The following is a 20558-nucleotide window of genomic DNA, read 5'->3' on the forward strand; positions in this document are numbered from 1 at the left end:
TTACGAAGGATAAAGTAATAAAATATTATCATACATCTTATGAATAATATTCAAATACTGAAAATCGATAACTTAATAAATTTTCTTTTATAAAATCGTTAAAAACCTATTAACCCAATAAACATGTTTTTCAATATTCAATTCAATTTGCCACTAATTTAACTCTACTTATTACAAGTCAATTTAGCATTAATAAGTAGTCTACTATCCATGTTAGTAGATTACTTCTCTTAATAGAAAAAAATATAATTAATAGTGTCTTAATTCAGTGAATCCATTTTCTTCATCATCAGTGACTTGTAACCGACCAAATTCTTTGTTAAGTCTTAGACAGTAGTATCACACAGAAAATCAATAATTCATGGCATCTTCAAATGGGAGTGATTCTTTAGAATCATATAGTAATTTTGGGCGGCAGTCTAATGCAGATTCAGAGGAAGATGAGTTAATGTGGGCAGCTTTAGAGAAGTTGCCATCGGAGAAGCGTACAAACTTGGCGTTGTTAAAACGCACGGATACTATCGATGTCACAAAGCTTGATCGTCTCACTCGGCAAATTCTTGTCAACAATGCACTTGCTACTTCAGAACAAGATAATTACAAGCTCCTTTACTCCATCAAACAACGCTTCAATAGGTAGTATACACTATTTTTAATGTGATATATATATATAAATAGGTTTATCGTTAATACTAATCAGAGAATTTTGTCTAGGGTGGGATTGGAGATACCTAAAGTTGAAGTGCGATATGAAAACTTAACTATATCAACAAATGTGAAAGTAGGTTCAAGAGCATTGCCTACATTATTAAATTATGGTTATGATGTAATCGAGGTGCGTAATGCTAGGTTTAATTTGATGATTGTTGCCACCTTTTATGATATGTGATTGTTTGATCCTGATTCCTCTGTGTAAATTTCATGAAATACAGAGTATATTAGCTGGATTAAGGATATTCAAACCAAGGAGACATCCCCTTACAATACTGAAAAATGTTACTGGCATTGTAAAACCTGGAAGGTAATATTTTTGTTCTTATGTTACGTTGCGTAGTTATTCATACTATACAACCAGCACTAAGATTGGTACATACTAACTTTTATATATATATATATATGTGATGGTTTACCTGACCACGGACCACGTTCATGTGTTGGGTTCATAAAGGAATTTACAAACTGTTGAATGTATTCGACAGGTCTTTGCAGCTTGTTGCAAACATTGGTTTATTAAGAATATTTAAGTAAAGCATCAATGTATGCCGAATTGCTCCATATATAGTTTGCCGAACCACATTATATAAACGAACCAGAGCTACTTTGAAATGATCTTGTCTTCTTCTTTTCTTTTTTGTTGTTGTGAATTTACATTGTTTGGTTGCCAGTAATTTTAAGTTATTGTTGATTGTAACAAAACAAATGGATCCTATTAATTAATATTTGTTTATATTGCTATCAATATCAATAGGATGACTCTGCTTCTAGGACCTCCAGGTTCTGGTAAATCCACATTGCTTTTAGCTCTTTCTGGAAAGCTTGACAATGAACTGAAGGTTAGTATGCTGGTGCATTAATTACTCGTTCGTTATATCATCCAATAGTATTAATTTAATTGTTCCTTAACTGAAGTTGAGTTGTATAAAAGCACATACACTCATATATGTATTATACATTAATTGAAGACCAGTACTTTAAATGAAGTGATCATTTAGTAGATAAGGTTTATCTCAATATGCCCTGCATCTCGAGTAAATATTAACGAAACACTGCATTTGGGCTGAAGGGACTGGAGATTTGGTAGGCGTTTGGACACGAAGTGAGTATAAAAAAAAGAGAGTAGTATTTGGAATTAACTTGAAAAGGGTATTTATAGTGTTTGGACATGCATTTCACTTGAAAAAGTATTTAAGTTTTGTGAGATAAACTTTTTTTGCTCGAAAAAACAGGTTCAGACCAGTTTTGAACCAACTTTTCCGAACTTTAAATATCTTTTTTCATGTTTGGAGTGAAAAATTTAGAAAAATAACTTGACTTTATTTGGTTTCAGCGAACTGGCCATATTACGTATAATGGACATAAAGAGGATGAGTTTTGTGTGCAAAGGACTTGTGCTTACATAAGTCAAATAGACAATCATATTGCAGAGCTAACTGTAAGAGAAACTTTAGATTTCGCAGCGAGATGCCAAGGTGCAAGTCATGGTTTTGGAGGTAATTTGTCTTAACTTCTCTTATACTCCTTAATGGATCTCTATTTTTAAATAAAATGATTTTTTCTACAAATTTTTCTCAAGTATACTTATCAATGTGCACAGCCGTTTATCATCTACTTGTTTTCAAAGCCTTTTCTATGCCATACACATGATGTTAGCTGGTTGAACCATGTAATAACCTCATACTCTGCATGTAATTCTTTACTTCAATTTTTGTAACCGTGTGCTCTCTGCTACTAATACAGTTAACATAATGGACTTTGGCAATTCTCGATATGCATCAATTCCAAACTACATCTGAACTTAAACCATTATAATATTAGCTCAAGCTCTCTGAAACTATGCTTCCCTATGTACAAACCTTCTTCTAAGCTACTTTGGTGTGCTGCATAATTCTATATCCTCTGTATGCCTTTACTTAACATTTAGTCTATGGTGGTTGTCTTTGCTTATTGCGAGGATTTTTCCACGAATAAGCTTTTTTTCTGGCACTTATTAAGTAATCTATGCAACATACTTGTGCATCTCCACTGACTCAGTTCTCGCTTCCATTCTATTTTCGCATCTGACAAATGAACAAATGGTGGCGACTTGATCAATTAGGTACTGTCGAATGCAATTCATGCCAGATCCTGAAGAAATCATTAAAATTGAAAACCAACTCGTTGCAACCAAAACTAACTTAAAATTGCCACCGAATTAAGTTTAAATTGATTAGAAGAAGTCTTCATATTTTTCTTAAAAAGAATGATGCCTATACATATCCCTGAAGATTGCAAGTGCAAATTGTTTGTTGCCTCTTATTTAAACCAGTCCAGGTTTATCAGATATAGCATGTTTTCTTTCCTGATCTTGGCCTGTTATATATATATTTCTTCTGCAGATTATATGAAAGACCTTGGTCATTTAGAGAAGGAAAGAAAGATACGCCCAAAGTTTGAGATAGATGCATATATGAAGGTTTGGTTATGATCATCCTTTTAACTTTTTAATGCACTCAAAAATGACAAATCATGACCTTTTTTTTTTGGTTGTTTTCATGTTGACTTATGATGAAATAAATAAAACCATTCAGGCATCTTCTGTTGGTGGTACAAAGCACAATGTGTCTACAGAATATGTCTTGAAAGTTCTTGGTCTTGATATATGTTCAGATACAATAGTTGGTAATGACATGGTGAGAGGAATTTCAGGTGGACAAAGGAAGAGAGTTACAACAGGTCTCTCTCACTCTCTTTATATATATTTTGTATGTGTATGCATGTATCTCTCTCTCTCTCTCTCTCTCTCACACACACACACACACACACACACACCCACCAAAACAACCCAGAAACAATCACAAAAACACACTCTACAATGCTTGAGTAACATTTGATCGCCTTAATCGAATTAATAGTTTGGGGATTTTCCTTAAAATATCTTCTTTTTGGAATTTGTTGTGGGAAGTGACATGCTTTGTGGAATTTAAGTACTAGATTTGCATGCTAATATTTTCCATCTGCAGGAGAAATGATTGTTGGACCCAGGAAAACACTTTTTATGGATGAAATTTCTACTGGACTTGACAGTTCTACAACTTTCCAAATTGTCAAGTGCATAAGAAATTTTGTTAATTTAATGGAAGGAACTGTGATGATGGCTCTTCTTCAACCCGCACCAGAGACTTTTGAGTTATTTGATGATCTGGTGTTACTATCTGATGGATATGTTGTGTACCATGGACCTCGAGCAGATGTTGTTCCATTTTTTGAGTCATTAGGATTTCAATTGCCATCTCGTAAGGGTGTTGCTGATTTTCTTCAAGAGGTACTTTTATTATGGTACTATATATCGCAGAACTGGACTTGGTACTTAATTAATGTCTTTGTAGGTTACCTCCAGAAAAGATCAGGCACAATACTGGGCTGATACTTCCAGACCATATGAGTTCATTCCCGTTGAGGCAATAGCTGAAGCTTTTAGAAATTCCAGATATTGTCAGGATCTAAAGTCATCTCTTTCGGTTCCATATGATAGATCCAAGAGCCATCATTTGGCTTTATCTAAGACAAAGTTTGCTGAATCCAGATTGGAGCTCCTTAAGGGTTGTTTTTCAAGAGAAATGCTTCTAATGAGTAGGAATAGTTTTCTATACATCTTCAGAACATGTCAGGTATTCTAGTGTGTTTGTTTTCTTTATCCCGAACTACTTCACCTACTAATATCTTCTGCCTGTCTCAGTTTACTTGACCTTTTTTACCTTCGATACAAGCTTTCCCGTCTCCTATAACTCATGTGTGTGGAACCTCTCTCATTTATATTACAGGTTGCGTTTATGGGATTTGTAACATGCACACTGTTTCCAAGAACGCGGTTACATCCCACTGATCTGGTGAATGGGAACTTGTATCTTTCTAGCTTATTTATTGGCTTGGTGCATATCATGTTCAACGGAAGATTAGAACTCCCTCTCTTAATACTTCGCCTCCCCGTATTCTATAAGCAAAGAGATAATTTCTTCTATCCTGCATGGGCGTGGTCCTTAAGTAGTTGGATTCTGCAGTTACCTTACTCCATAACTGAAGCTGCTGTATGGTCTTGTGTTGTATATTGGACTGTAGGTTTTGCACCTGGTGCTGGGAGGTATATACAGTGTTCTGTTGACATCACACATACATATTTTATTGGTTATATTCTGCTTACACCGCCTTCATCTTTTTCGCAGATTTTTCCGTTACATGCTTTTACTATTTTCTGTACACCAAATGGGGATGGGTCTCTTTCGGTCAATAGCTTCTATTTCACGAGATATAGTTATTGCAACAACATATGGATCAGCTGCTCTGCTAATCACATTTTCACTGGGTGGTTTTCTCTTGCCAAAAGGTAAGTTTATAGCTCTCTTCATTATTAACAGAATGTTCATTTTATTAAAAGAGGTTCCATTTTTACAGAAATGATCAAGCCATGGTGGATATGGGCCTTTTGGGTGTCACCATTGTCCTACGGACAGCGAGCTATTTCAGTTAATGAATTTACTGCCCCAAGATGGATGGAGGTATGACTTCTCTACCATACAAAACCTGGACAGTTATTTATAGAGAATAAGTAGCTGCCTTTATATATATTTAAACTTACTTTATGTAGAAGACAACAAGTGCAAATGTTACCCTTGGTTACGCTGTTCTGCAATCCCATAGTATACCAACATCTGGTTACTGGTACTGGCTTGGAGTAGGAGTTATATTGCTATATGCCTTGCTTTTCAACATTATTCTGACTGTAGCCTTGGCTTTCCTCAACCGTAAGTTAAAAGTTCCTGTCACAGAGATAAGAGCTTTCATCATATTGATTCCAATATCTACTGGACTCACATTTTTCGGTTTACTCCTGCAGCACTAAAAAAATCACAGGCAATTATCCCAGCTGATTCCAGTGGTGTTAATTCAGTTAGTGATGGTAAACAATTTTCTCTGTTGGATTTTTGGCTTGTGTATCGATGATCTATTTATCATAATCTTTTGCGTAGGACCTGGCCAGAGGGCGAGTACAAAGAAAGGAATAATCTTCCCTTTCCAACCACTAACGATGACTTTCCATAATGTCAACTACTTTGTTGACATGCCAAAGGTATCCATTAGGGATAATTTCGTTTATTTTTGAATGATGAATCGTATTTCAAGCTGGAACATGTATTCTTTTCTCAGGAAATGAGTTCAGAAGGAATACCTGATAAAAAGTTGCAGCTACTGTCAAATGTAAGTGGAGTATTCTCACCTGGGGTTCTAACTGCATTGGTTGGTTCAAGTGGAGCGGGAAAAACCACATTGATGGATTGCCTAGCTGGTAGGAAGACTTCTGGACATATAGAGGGCGACATTAGGATATCAGGTTACCCTAAAATACAAGAGACTTTTGCAAGAATTTCAGGATATGTTGAACAGAATGATATACATTCTCCTCAAGTGACAGTTTTTGAATCCCTGTGGTTTTCTTCTTATCTCCGGCTCCCCAAAGAAGTGAATGAAAAACAAAGACAGGTTAGTAGAGCCCATGCCTTTTGGTTTCTTCATTTTTATGTTTGTATTATTTAATTTCATATTGTGATTGATCTATTTGGTTATGACTCAGTACCCCTTTGACTTTATTATACTGCAGGAGTTTGTTGAAGAAGTAATGGAGTTAGTGGAACTTGACTCCCTAAGGCATGCTTTGGTTGGCTTGCCTGGCCGCTCTGGCTTATCAACCGAACAAAGAAAACGTTTGACAATTGCAGTAGAACTTGTGGCAAACCCATCCATAGTTTTTATGGATGAACCTACATCTGGACTTGATGCACGAGCTGCAGCCATTGTAATGCGAACTGTTCGTAATACAGTAGATACTGGACGAACAGTGGTCTGCACAATTCACCAACCAAGTATTGAAATTTTTGAAGCATTTGACGAGGTAAGATACCATAGTGTTTCTCAAATAGATAAAAAGCGTGCGTTGTGCTAATGTGATGCTACAATTTTTAGCTTCTTCTAATGAAACGCGGGGGACAAGTGATATATGGAGGAAAGCTTGGGGAGAAGTCACAAATTATGATAAACTATTTTCAGGTATGACTTGGCTGTCCGCTGGCTGTTTCTTTGTAATTGTTTCTACTATTTCGAGGTATACAATTTTGATAATGTGTAGAATGTATGCCCTTAAAATTGACCAGAAGCTTCTTCTAATGTATGTTGCTGACTTGAATGTGAATTTTGTTAACTGCAATCTCCATATTGAGATGATTCATCTTCTCAGCACTGGTTTCTGGTCATATTTTGCAGAGTATTCACGGTATACCGCCAATTCCTAGTGGTTATAATCCCGCAACCTGGATGCTTGAGATAAGTACATCAGCTGCTGAAGCGAAACTCGGAGAAGATTTTGCAACAATATATAGAAATTCTGAACAATACAGGTGATCTTAGCGGACTTGTTTCAATTCCTGAAATTCATTATTTTATTTGTCTTCTTTTCTTTTGCATTTTTTGACGATCTTGTGTTTATGTCCTATTTTTTCAACATAGGCAAGTTGAAGCCTTAATTGAGCGTCTGAGTGTCCCACCTGAAAACTCAGAACCTATGGGCTTCACTTCCAAATATAGTCAAGGTGCAGTGTCTCAGTTTAAGATCTGCCTGTGGAAGCAAAATCTCGTATACTGGAGAAATCCATCATATAATTTCATGAGGCTGTTCTTCACAACAATGTGTGCGTTGCTTCTTGGTTCCTTATTTTGGGATGTTGGTTCAAAAAGGTAATATCCTTTATGAGATATCCATAGCAAACTACTGGATGGCTGTTCTAGTTTCTCTGAATGACATTCACTTGTCATTTATCTATTTAATGGCAAGCATACAGATTTATGCGATGCCTCAGGTATATATTTTATAGTAGAAAAAGACAGAAGGAAAGACGGGTCTGCTGTTTCTTGATAATAGGGAAAAACTTCTTGAAAATGGTAAGAATGCATAGGGTGATTCCAATAACTTGCTGAAGGGAAGTGTTAAACTAGAAATTATTGTGACATTCTCATTGTAACAATTCAATAGTAGAGCACAATATTTTAAGCGCTGAGTACATTAGCGTTGTAGGACATAAGGAGATGGCTTTGTCAAAAGAAGCTAGAAACAAATATTAAGGATATTATAAAAAAATTCTTCTGGTATAACTTTCTGGTCTTATTTTAAGCATTGATAAAAAAACAGCTTATTTTGAAGCTAGCAAACTTCAAAATCTTTATAGTTCAAATCAATCGTTGATTAATGGTGGTTGTAGTTAAACAAGAGGACAGCTAAATGGAATATTGGATGGAACCATATTGGATATTTTTGTAGAAGAATGTACACATTATGCACTAGACAAATCTTCTGCCCACTAAGACGTGCATCTTTATAGCTATATTGTCCTAAAGATAGATACATCGCGAAGAAATGTAATTTAGAAGTTCTGCTGGATAGGTTGGTCTGAGGATAAGAAAATGGAGTTAGATTCAGCCAAGAGTAACCTTGAAAAACTTCTGCGAAAAAAAGATAGAGAATAAGCACCTTGAACCAAAATGTTTGGTGGTTTATATTAATAAAATAATTAGAGAATACAGCAGAATACAAATCGGTTGGCTTGTGAAACTTATGTAATGATTCCTACTGTTTAAGCATGTATCTTTTTTTTCACTTTAAAGAAAACAAATTAGTAGAGCTTCAGCCGGCTTCTTCATGTTTCTTCCCTTTATTTCTGCCTTCTAAATTTGGGGTAATGGGCTAATGGCTGTGGATCTTGATGATTGTTTTTGGTTGATATTAAACTCCTCAATGATTGCTCAAAGCCCCAACCCGTTAAAATATTATGCTTGAAATGATTTGACAGGGACTCAAGTCAAAACTTGTTTGTGGTAATGGCGGCTCTTTATGCTTCAGTCTTGTTTCTGGGGGGCAATAATGCTACTTCTGTACAGCCAGTTCTTTCGATTGAAAGAACTGTTTTCTATAGGGAAAGAGCTGCAGGAATGTATTCCCCGCTACCATATGCAGTAGCTCAGGTTAGCATATTTACAGACAAACTGACTTTACTTGTAAAAAACTATATTTATATAAGTTTCTTGATTGTTAAAAGGATCTGATTATATGTATTTATGACTTCTGATGGACTTTTTTTTTTTTTGGTCTATCAGGGTATTATCGAGATTCCATATGTCATGATCCAGACACTAATTTACGGAGTCATTACATATTTCATGATCAACTTTGAAAGGGAAGCAGGTATGATAAATTTCACGGGTCATGGTTCTTTATGATCAATTATATGCTGTCATGCATCTGCTAAATTGCAGAAAATTATTGTGCAACATAAATATCAAAACAATTTTTTTCCTCATGAGTTAGCAGGGTTAGGCTTAAGAACCAATAAGTGATCTACATGAAAATTAGGAACATAAAACAGTATCTGTCACAGTCTACTTGATATGGAACTTTGTGGTTATGAGGGAAATACTCTTCTCCAATACAAATTGACACTGTCTCTAAAATTATTTGAATATATATCGTTGGCCATAAGATTCTCTGCTGGTGTATTTACATCCTTAATTTCAATTCATAATTTTCTGATGTTGTGGGTTTTGAGTACTATTCATAAATTGATTGCACTATCATGACCCTTTTCCATGAATTGCACCTGTAACAGCTGTTGTATTCCTTGCTTTTGGAGTTGGTGGGCTCATTGACTCACTTATGTATTGTTTGGATATCTTGCAGGCAAATTTTTCCTCTACATACTATTCATGTTTCTTACGTTCATGTTTTTCACCTTTACTGGTATGATGATTATTAGTCTTGCACCAACTCAACATTTAGCTGCCATCATTTCATCAGCTGTCTTTTCATTGTGGAACATCATGTCTGGTTTTATAGTCCCAAAACCTGTAAGTATTCTTACTTCCTTTAACACTAGTCAAAATTGTAATTGTCGTGTTTGTTGAACTAGATTGCTTGAGATAACATTTTACAGTGGTAAACCAAAATACGAACAATTTCCATGTGGAACACTATATGTATAGTTATGAAATCTGCAAAAAACTGGAAGTTGGACTCTATTTCTTGATTTCTGCTGCATCTCACTTGTGCCATTTTCCTTGTGTCATTTAGAGTATCCCAGAATGGTGGATATGGTTCTACTACATCAACCCAGTTGCATGGACAGTCCGAGGCATCATTAGCTCTCAACTTGGTGATGTGGAAACAAGGATAACAGGACCTGGATTTGATGGAACAGTAAAAGACTATTTGGAAGTCAGACTTGGATTTGGTCCTGGGATGATTTGGTGGTCTGCTGTCATGCTTACTGGATTTTGCTTTCTCTTTTTTGCCATCTATGCAGCATCAGTCAAACTAATTAACTTCCAAAAAAGATGAAGCACTGTTCTAAAAATTTTATCCTTCATTGAATCAAATATACTTCTAATTTCAAAATGTGCTTGTTTGGCAATAGTTTTAGATCCAGATTTGAATATGTTGTCAAGGAAAACAAGTATAGGTGATAATATATATTAGACCTTAATGGAATTGCTGTTTTCCAGTGGTCAATATACTTTCCAAATGCTAAAGAAACTTCATTTCCCTCTTTTTGTCAAATTTAATTTGTTTTTATGTAATACCAGATAAGATAGAGCGTAAATGGAATGACATGAATTCACATAGCCGACCTCAACTTCCTTGGATTTGAGGTATACTTGCTGGTATTCACATTTACATAGTTTTGAGCCAGGTTTGATGCAATTCACAATGATGAAAAGAAATACAGGCGAACCGTTTATGTAGATTTATTTAGCAGTGGCCTGGAAGACCATTTTTCCTTACATTAGTATTCTTATCTTTTGGAATCACCTTATTCAGATGCACATTTTACATTACAGTGATAGAACAACTAGAGTTCAAGCTGGAGCCTCAGCACTAGAAGGAACAACCTTATGGACATAAACAGGATCCCCCACCTTGACTATCTTGCCTTTTCCATGGCTAAGAGCGTCGGAACAAACCATGTTCTGTCCAAAATATACCTGCAAAATAACATGAAAGATCCTACTTGTGATTTATCTAGGGATTATTAGCTAATTAGTTATGGAAATTCTCACTTTATTAGATCTTACCTTCCCTTGTTGTTTCTTATTCGGACGCAAGGCCTTATCGGATCGGAATTTCAAGAGAGTTTCTGTTGGCTCAGAGCCTGCTACTGCTGTTTCTTGATTTATGGTAGGTACCTTATATAAAGAACAGAATCAAGGTCAAATATAAAGAGTTTATCTTGATGATGAGCGTTCAAATGCAGGAAGGTTAAGTACAAAAAATTAAAAATATATGTTCCATAATCAACTCCATTCTCTTAGTTAAAACTTGAATCAAAGATACTCATCACAACATCATAAAGGGAGAAACACAACTAGACTCTTTTGATCTTGTCCAACAAGTTGCTAGAATAATAGGTCTGAATTCATGCCTATCCCACGATTATAGAGAAAAACTACGTATGGAGTTGCTATGAATGGCCCTCAGATATGTTAAATTTCTCTTAAATATCATGTTGCATGAACATTATACGGAAAAAAAAAATTAGGAGGAAAAAACAGCTTCCAGTTTGCAAAGTTTATTCTCTGTCGTTTAGTAAGAAAGTAAGTTCATGAGGTCTTACCTTACAGCGAGAGCATAGTTTGACACCCTCAAATGTTAACTTATTGATTCGGATCTCCTTCCACAAATCCTCAGCAAATGGTTCACATCCATCAACAAGGACACTGTGAAAGAAGATAACGTCAAAAATTTAACTGAGTTAATCTAAAGTACTAACAGTTTGTACAGAAAAAGGAAAGGAAGTAAACAACCAATCATAAACAAATTATACAAGTAGGACAAGAGTATACTTGGGTCTAAAACGATTTACTGGAACAGGCTCCTTGAGAAGAGAATTTAACGCATTCAACGATCCCTGCAGAACATGGACCAAGAAAATCTAGCCTAAGCTCTTGTTCTATGGATGTTTAGGTTGAATTTAAATGACGATTTACTTACTTGGGATAGCACGAGGTATGGATATCCATCAGAAAACATAACATTGTATCCTTGAGCATAATTAGGATCTACAACTCTCATTTCCTTAACTACAAGAGTCAACAGGAAGCAACTTATTTCAATCAAATTGTATACATTTATTCCAGCAGTTTTCTACTAAAGCGAGAACATGAACCTAATAATAGGCGATAGTCGATAAACTACGTATTGAAAGCTGGACAATACGTAGAGAAGTTAAGCATAAAAGGTGGAAGAGATATACAGAGCAAATTTCAGACAAGGATATTGTAACATCAGTGATATGAGTAACATATAGACGAGGAAAATCTAGATAGAACTATGCGATGAGCTATACCTTCACTAAAGCGAACTAGCCGACTTGGTTTCCCCAGATGTGTGGAGAACCACATAGCTGCCTCAGCTCCCTCGTCCAAGGCAGAACCAGACCACTCCCAGACCGAGACACCATCCGACACTACAGATGGGTCACTTAGTGGAATTTTCAGTGGATCCATACCGGGAGCTCTGATAACTACATCCAAAAAGTAATTTGAGATATCAAAAAGATAGGCCAATCTTTGTCATTTTCTTGTGGGCTATCAGTAAGACAAGAAGCTTCTATGATTAAGGAGATGCTACAAGGAGTTAAAAAACAATAACAGTATTACAATTCAAACATCAATATCCAAGATCTTAAATTCTTAAGTCACACAGGGAACCAAACACTGATTGTTAGCTCGGCATATCAACATTTTCAGTAGAATGATCTATCTTTTAACATTTATTATCTTCTCTCTCTTTCTTGTCGACTATATTAGTAGTAATAGATTGCTAGGAGAAAAACATGACCAGTTTTGCTGCAGCACCATTAAGCTAAAAAGAGAAACTGTATCAATAAGATAATACATAGTAAAAAATATAATCAAACTATGACCTTATTTTCGACTGAAAACTATGACACTACCTAGATAAGAGTCATTATTTGGTTCCCAGCCTTCAGAAAAGGCCTCAATTGGCAATGCCACTTCGACAAGAGCAAGCTTTGGTTCAACTCTTTGAGTATAGGCCCTGCCTTTGGAATTCACCACTAACCATTGTCGATCCCATCGAAATCCTGTTTCATGTAACAAGATATAAATTTTCAAGTGATAATTTTTTTTTTTGAGACAGATTTTCAAGTGATAATATGAATGAAGAAACAAGTTTAGGAACAAAAAGTAAAAACTCACCACTAACAATTTGTTAACCAGACTATTATTTGCTCAAAATGCCAAAAGTGAAACTAAACCGTACTACATAAATTTTGTCCCAAGTTACTCCATCCTAGAAGGTGACCACAAAACAAACTTCTAACAAGAATAACAAATTTCATATCTATTGAAGTAGTACTTTGTGTTTTGACATTTTCGAACTGAGAACAAATGAGTAGGGGGTTGACTTAAAGAAAAGAAAAGAATTAGCTTTTAAGTCAAAAATAAAAAATCAAACCTGACTTTTAAGTTAAATTTTAAGTTACAAAAAAGTAGAAAAAACATACTTTTGATTTTTGACTTATTAGTTATTTTTAACTTATTTTAACTCATTTTTTTTCTTTGCCAAGCACTTCCAAACTTATTATAAGTTAATTTTGACTAATTTTAAGTTATTTTTTATATTTATCAAATGTTTCCAGAGAAAAGTACTTACCGCGCCGGATATTTCTATTAAGCCGATAGCAATTTCTATTATTATGTGATTTAATAAAATGAAGTATAAATATAAACAATGACAGACATGCATATATTGACTTAATGTAAATTCCGAGCGGATAACTTTTATCCTTCCGGAGTTCAAATCTTGATTTGGTTTTGCATATTGAAAGTAGGAACTGGGAAATCCAACTTTTCCCAAATAAGAAGGAAAACAAACAGATAATTATTCTCCAAGAAAGCAATCTATCTTCTCAGATCTTGACACTTTTATATGAACCAAAACAAAAAAAGAGGAAAGTTATCAACTTTATCTTATTATCCTTTACCTCACTATCATAATTACCAGAAGACTCCCTTTACACTCCATAACCAGTAATACAAACTCAAAAATGGAAAATTTCAAGATCTAAAGGTAAAATTGAGCACTACCAGTAGAAGTGATAGGTGCCTGAGAAACAGAAATTCCACGGCATGATTTGATTGGATATACAAAGATTGATTTAACCTGAGCTGCTGCTGGCGCTCCTATTACTTCTGCCATCACTCTATGGGAGTTGAAGATTCGTTCTTCTTTTTTCTAAAAAAAAATTATTTGGATCGAGAAACATCAAATCACACACTTGATATAAAAAAAATATCTTCCCATGCTAATTTATGTTACCCTTTTTAATTTCGAGATTTAAATTAGTCTAGTTTTTAATAATTTTTCATATATTTTTTTACTTATTTTTGAAATTTCAATTATCATTATTATAAATATATAAATTTAATTTCAGAAAAAATAAATATTTCACAGGTAAATTTTCAATCAAATTAAAAAAAAAAATTTACTCTCGAACAACGAAAAGTGTTCCAACTTAAATATTTAATTGTCAAAATACGAAAGTATCACATAAATTGAAATAAAGAGACTAACACATTAAGAATATTTTTTTTAAGTATCACCCATATCATTAATCACTTAAATCCTCACATCATTTTTAGACATAAAAATACATCAACTAGAGAAGTTCCAATTCAATTTTCAAATTTGTAATATTAATAATTAGAGATCGAAACCAAAATATTTTCAATTTGATTTAATTTTTCACGATTCGATTTGATTGTCAATTATTTTGACAAATAAAACCAAAATGCTTAGGTAATGGATAAATCAACGGCAGTGAGTGAGATGGTGTTTGACTACGGCATCTTATATCAATAGCTGACGAGCATATAAACAAGTTACTCTTTCTTTTTTATTTGAAGTATGATGTCGTGCATCAATCAATTTCTTATTAAAAAAAAATTTAAATATTATTCTTCAAATCATATTATAAGGGTCAAGATCATTTAATAAAAATAGTAAAAATAATGTGATAAAATATCTATATTAATAAGTATTTTTTAATACGTATGTCAAATGAATAGTGACGAGTAAAAATGCAGTGATAAACTATATAAAAGAACTGTTCTTGACAAGTTGTCTAGCAGTAGAAATGGAAAAACAAAATTCACCACATCATATGCAGCAATAACTTGTCTAGTGAATATAATTATTTTGATGGACTGGTCAGATGTGTAACTTGCCCTTCTTATTCCGTAGATGAAAAAAGAATACGATGCTGAAAATTGTTCGATCAGAAAACAAAAAGAGTAGTAGAGTACACAACTACACATCATTTTGAAAACAAATATGTAGTAGTATATATATTAACATGAATTATTGGTTACCATATGATGGTCTCCAACAGTAAAATTGGACAGAATATTCTGAAGTTTTTGGCCATAAATTCCAGGATCTAATGAGTCAATGTCATCCCAATTAGTACTGGAATTAGAACTACAAGAAGAAGAATTATGTCCTCTATTATAGCACCATTTCCCGCGCACCAGCCCATGGGGCTGGCGATCTAGGATATCCCTGTCTAGCTCGTCTAAAGTAGGATCGCCTTCTTTGAATGGCCTAGCAAATATTGCCCATTTGTTCACAAGATTGTCATAGTAGTTTGAAACATTTATTGGCGCGCAACACCTGAGATCCTGGTTTAGTATTCTGTTTCTAAATTCTGGGGAATTGCATAGTACAGTGTGGAAGTAGGATTCTAGAGGGGACACTACGTTGGCGTAGTACATAAGTAACTTCCTAGGAAAATTGTCCCAACCTTTGATGCAATGCTCCACAAATCCTCTGCTCAATACCATCCATGGAGAACCTACAAATTGAAATTAACAAGAAATGAAATCATTGTTGGAATTTACACCAGACATAAAGTAAATGAATTAAGCCAACCTTGGAATATATCAAAAGTTGTTGGCATTTCTCTAGTCTCTACAGCATAGTAAAGGGGAGTAGCATGTTTCAGATGTAGGCTGGGGTCAACAACAATCCGATTGACGTTGTGTTGCCTGCAGTAACATTGCATTGAAGTTGAGCCGTGTTTAGATGGTGATGGAACAGCTGATAATTGGGGTGTGAAGCCCGCGAAAAATTGATCCTTCAGATGTGTTTATTTTACCATTATCTCTTATATTTATACAAAAGAAACGTTTATAGTCGTCAATGACACCTTACCTGTTTTGATCAATAGTTCTATTGGTGAAGCCTACGAAATTGAGATCCCTTGGCAAGGAAGTGAGAGCAAATAAGATATCTGCAATCAAAAGCATGGATCATCAATTAGATCCAGAGTTACAGAGTAATTGTAAGGTAAATTGGGTAGTACTGTATCAGCAGACAGTAGTATAGTACTCCTTCCGTCCAATTTGTTTGTCTGATTTTGATTTGGTACTCTTTTTGATCTTGTGATGTTAAACATGTTATATGAAAAATTATAATTGAAGAGTTACCAAAAAGGGGAGAGACGCATTCTTTTGAAACGGAAAAAAAAGAAAATTATGACAAACAAATTGAATCAAAGAAGTACTATCTGGGCTACTGGTGATCACGAAAAATTTACCGTCTTGAGTAAAAAGAGGGTAGTCGGAAGAGCTTAAGGTGAAAAACCAGTCCCACAGGGGACTAATTCGAAGGAGCAAGGCGGAGGCATGAAGCATAGCAGAAAGAGCAGAGGCGCCTGATTCCTCCACAGCATAACTTTTACCAACAACATTCACATTCCCAAATGCTCGAAACACATGTTCAGATTCAACTGAAACAGCTAATTCCATCCTCTCCTCATATCCATCTCCATCGAGAAGGTGCAGAAGGTACTGGTTTCTTGGGTGATACACCGCTTTTAACAGCCTCAACATTCTTTTACTTTCCCCTCTAAAACCGAAAATCCAATAAGCCAGGATTGGTGGATCACTAGACCTTCCTTTAGACGGATGGTTCATCTTTATAGTCGTTGATGTGTCTATGTTTGAGTGATCATCTGGAATATTATTCATCAACGTCCTGTACTGATCATCATCAAATCTGCTACAGAGGAATCCTACCACTAAAAGTAGCAAAGTAGCTGCAACGAAAACTGAGAGCCGAACACGAGTTCTCCAATTCCAGGAACTTAACATCTTAAGCATCATCATGGATATTTGTTGAATATTTGATCTTAACAGTATATACTGAAAGGGTTACTAATTAGAGCAAGTAAAAGCTGGCTTGTGGGACTTGTTAGGTCATGTGTGACATCTTAATGATTGTTAGTTAATGAATGCTATGTTGATGAAAACTTACGCCACAACTAACACCAAATTTCCATGTTTTTTTCTTAATGACAAGGCAAATGCCGCTTCAAACTAAAACTCTAATAATTATTTTCTTTCAAGTGAAGGAATAGTAAAAGGTCAAAATAATGCAGCTAGATGGGTGAAAATTTTGTCACTTTGTTGGGACTTTATACGCAACCATTCATCATCAGTCATTTGTTGACAAGTCTTCTCAAGCAATCGGGGAATTATTAGCTTCATCCGCGAACTATTGACAGGCCTAAAAAACACTCCATTCACACCACTAATCGAACATAAATAAATCAATGATCTTGTAACATGAATGAAATACAATCCTAAATTCTCGTCAAAATTTAGGGATATTTTTAACACTTCTCTTGGCATTTTATTAAGAGTTTCATGCTTCTACAAGAATTTGAAATCACTTGCTATGTGATATGACAGGTAGTCAAATTAGTTAGTCAAATAAAAATGTGTTTTAAATAAAAAGCGTGTATCTAATTTAGTTAGTCAAATAAAAACGTGTTTCAAAAAGTATGTCTAACCTAATTCCATGAGGCTCCCAAGTATCTGAAATTTTTTTCTTATATATAGACTAGGAAGAGGTGGCCCGTGCAAGCACGGGTCCAACAATAATAATGCATTTGTGTATGTATTATCAGGATTGTAGAATGTTTGAGCTAACAATTTGTAATTTGTGATTCCTATTTGTTAGGTAAATTTGAAAGTCCTTATGATGCTTACATCGTCCGTAATTGAATATTTTTCTTGTAATATTTTCATTGTGAAATTGAAATTTATTGCATTCTAACGCTATACCAAAAGGTTTCTTTACCGTTGAAGAGAATGAAATCAATGGTCATAATACACCGTCAGTGGTGCCATCAGGACTCTTAGCAAGCAATTCTATTTTTCTTTTTTTCCTCATACTTTTCTGCTGGAGAATCAAACAAAATTTCTGGTCTTTAGTTTGATCTAACTCATCCAATTCATTAAACCAAAATCTCTAAATAAGTATCTATGTGCCTGTACATGATCATGATTCTTGTGGAGCCCAAAAGCTTGTTGGAGAATAAAACATGCCTAAACAGTTGTTCTAGTCCAAAAGTATTGATGGCTAAAGTTCCAGTAGAGAAGCATCAATAGATAATTCCCACCAAGATTATTTTAATGGCCATCAATTACTCAGCTGTTAATCCCTGACCTATGTTGCTAGGACTCTCCAAAAATGTTGCTGCACCTGTGTTGGGTACTCCAAATATGCACCACTTTGGTGTATCTGACACGCACCCGTCAATATTTTTGAAGAGTCCGAGCAACATAGTCCATGACTGAATGCCCAATGTCATGTGTAGCCTTTAGATAACACAGAACAGCTAAATTAGGTAGTAAGAACCTGTGCTGTTGTTTCAGCCATTCAAACTTAATATAACTTATGCAAACAACTCTCCTGCCACCAAAAAGCAATACCCAATATCAGTTAGATTTAACAACTGTTATTCCCAGAGACGAACTGCTGTTATGGAATAGACATCGTTGTATTCATCAAGTCGATGTTATACCAGGCAAAGGACAACTATACATTCTTTTCTTTCTCAGCCTCTTGCACCACATAAAGAATGGCACTCTAGCCCTCTTGCACCACATAAAGAATAACACTCTAGCCAATTACCGTACAGTGAAAGAACTCACATTATTATGTAAATGCTATCACCTTATTAATTTTCCCAACATCTTTTGTCATACAAAATGAATATATCGCAGGAAAACCATGGAATCCATATAAGGACTTACACTGTACATTGGCCAGTATCCTCAGCAGACTAATTAATAAGTAGTTGCTACCCCCCTCATCATTCACGGAGGCTCCATTAGCTACATTTTCTGGATGTGTTTTCCTTCTTCGTTTGTTATGACCAGCTAAACGCCTACGACAGCTCCGCTTCCCCTCATCAAACTCTTCTAGAACATGAAACCTGCCGAAAGTAATCATAACAACCAAACATGATCATTGTCCAGGAATATGTTAGTGCGAGATATTTTCTACTGCTTCATAGTCCAAGTGCTACTCCCTTCGTGGATTCAATCTTTTCCTTTTTGACAGAGGGAGTTATATACCTGAAGGAAGTAACTAATGAAAGTTCTAGCAAATGAAATATGTGCTATTATCAGGCAGAAAATTCAGTTTTATTGCCCTCTGCTGTACCAAAATGTACATTGCATCTGAGAGGTCCTGTACTGAGAATTGAACAGAGTTCTTTTATCAGTAAGCTCACGATAAAACTCGGATAAGTCAAACAAAAAATGCAATACATTAGAAGTTTCTATATAGAATGGTCCAAACACCAAAACCTGTCTTTGTTCTGATAACATCATGTTCTCCACCCTAGTACTATCGAATCCTTCTACTTCTTCTTTTTTTTATCAACCCCTCTTCTATCATTAAAAGAGAGGGAACACACACACCACTTGCACACAGAGAAAGTAATACAAGTTACAAGAGTTATTAGTTTAAACATTTTATCACAACAATATCTATTCAACAATAAACTCTAATGTGACAGAATTTTAAGTATCCCCTCAGTTATCTACATATGTATAAAAGGGCATTTCATGAGCAACAAGATTGTTGGTGTAGAAAAAAGTCATAATCAAACTTGAAACAAGTGTACCTGAACAATGATACTTTATACCCTTTCAACTGGATAATTTGCTCGCTTTCCACAAAATTGCAACAAATCCATCAGAATCAGCCCCTCTTCTCCCATTCGAGTGGCTACATTAACGAGCCAATTGCTATAACCAAGAGAATATGTTAAGACTAACTATATAAAATAAACTGAAGACCTGAATAACATGAAGCAACTTGGAACATGGATTCTAATTATTTTGCATTAAGTTCAATTATAAGTTAATGAGAATTGATGACCATACGTAAAACACATAACAATATTCTGACCTAGTTCATCACTTGCATTTACCATGCTTGGCCAAATTGCGAAGTTGAAAGAAAAAACAAGAAGAAGATATACCAAGTCTCCTGTTGCACCTCCTTGCAATCAGCGTAACATCAATAATGTCTTTCCCAGTTGCAAATTGGAAATTGAGAAAATCTTATAAGTAAAGGCATACATCAAAATGGAACAATAATAACTCTCATTATGCAGTAGTTGAAGTAGCTATACTACTTGAAAAAAATCATGTATTTAACTGAATTACAAGGATGCTGCCTTGGACAACTGGAAGCAAGAAGGGGTCAAGCTGTAAATGCAAGGCATAACAAATGAGTCAAAACTCTAATGGCTGAGTTCCAAGAATTCCCTTCGAGATGACCGGGAAAATTTGTTCTCGAATTTTACATGTAACAATAACATGTAACTTGAGTTCTTTAAGTTTACAAGAGTCTTAAACAAACATTCTGATATATATATATA

General features: G+C 34.9%; 3 protein-coding genes across 8 annotated transcripts; 1 reads left to right on the forward strand and 2 right to left on the reverse strand.

Annotated features, from left to right (window-relative positions):
- The first annotated feature begins 298 nt into the window (after window positions 1–298).
- LOC107009530 (ABC transporter G family member 31-like) lies at window positions 299–10336 on the forward strand. Its single transcript, XM_015208874.2, has 24 exons — window positions 299–636; window positions 715–835; window positions 933–1021; window positions 1469–1553; window positions 2048–2210; window positions 3096–3172; window positions 3288–3432; window positions 3720–4021; window positions 4086–4367; window positions 4521–4837; window positions 4920–5080; window positions 5149–5252; window positions 5342–5498; window positions 5591–5653; window positions 5724–5824; window positions 5902–6234; window positions 6353–6643; window positions 6715–6798; window positions 7012–7145; window positions 7255–7482; window positions 8592–8763; window positions 8896–8983; window positions 9476–9642; window positions 9866–10336. The coding sequence occupies exons 1-24, from the start codon at window positions 362–364 to the stop codon at window positions 10130–10132; spliced, it is 4206 nt and encodes a 1401-aa protein (XP_015064360.1). The 5' UTR covers window positions 299–361; the 3' UTR covers window positions 10133–10336.
- Window positions 10337–10418: 82 nt separating this feature from the next.
- On the reverse strand, window positions 10419–14092 carry LOC107011862 (mitochondrial amidoxime reducing component 2-like). Its single transcript, XM_015211531.2, has 8 exons — window positions 13903–14092; window positions 12747–12896; window positions 12138–12314; window positions 11783–11871; window positions 11635–11699; window positions 11406–11508; window positions 10867–10977; window positions 10419–10776 (listed from the first exon to the last, which is right to left on the reverse strand). The coding sequence occupies exons 1-8, from the start codon at window positions 14012–14014 to the stop codon at window positions 10651–10653; spliced, it is 933 nt and encodes a 310-aa protein (XP_015067017.1). The 5' UTR covers window positions 14015–14092; the 3' UTR covers window positions 10419–10650.
- A 981-nt stretch (window positions 14093–15073) lies between these two features.
- Window positions 15074–20552, reverse strand: LOC107009511 (beta-glucuronosyltransferase GlcAT14A-like). Of its 6 annotated transcripts, none has more exons than XM_027914855.1 (7): window positions 20084–20552; window positions 19797–19920; window positions 18919–19100; window positions 16413–18574; window positions 16028–16106; window positions 15746–15861; window positions 15074–15668 (listed from the first exon to the last, which is right to left on the reverse strand). In XM_027914855.1, the coding sequence occupies exons 4-7, from the start codon at window positions 16981–16983 to the stop codon at window positions 15166–15168; spliced, it is 1269 nt and encodes a 422-aa protein (XP_027770656.1). In that variant the 5' UTR covers window positions 16984–18574; window positions 18919–19100; window positions 19797–19920; window positions 20084–20552; the 3' UTR covers window positions 15074–15165. The 6 variants fall into 6 exon arrangements, with proteins under 6 accessions (XP_027770656.1, XP_027770657.1, XP_027770654.1 ...); XM_027914856.1 differs by having other exon boundaries at window positions 18919–19242; XM_027914853.1 differs by having other exon boundaries at window positions 18919–19362.
- Window positions 20553–20558: the final 6 nt, after the last annotated feature.

Source organism: Solanum pennellii, chromosome 2 (assembly GCF_001406875.1).
Source record: "Solanum pennellii chromosome 2, SPENNV200".
Lineage (NCBI taxonomy): Eukaryota > Viridiplantae > Streptophyta > Magnoliopsida > Solanales > Solanaceae > Solanum > Solanum pennellii.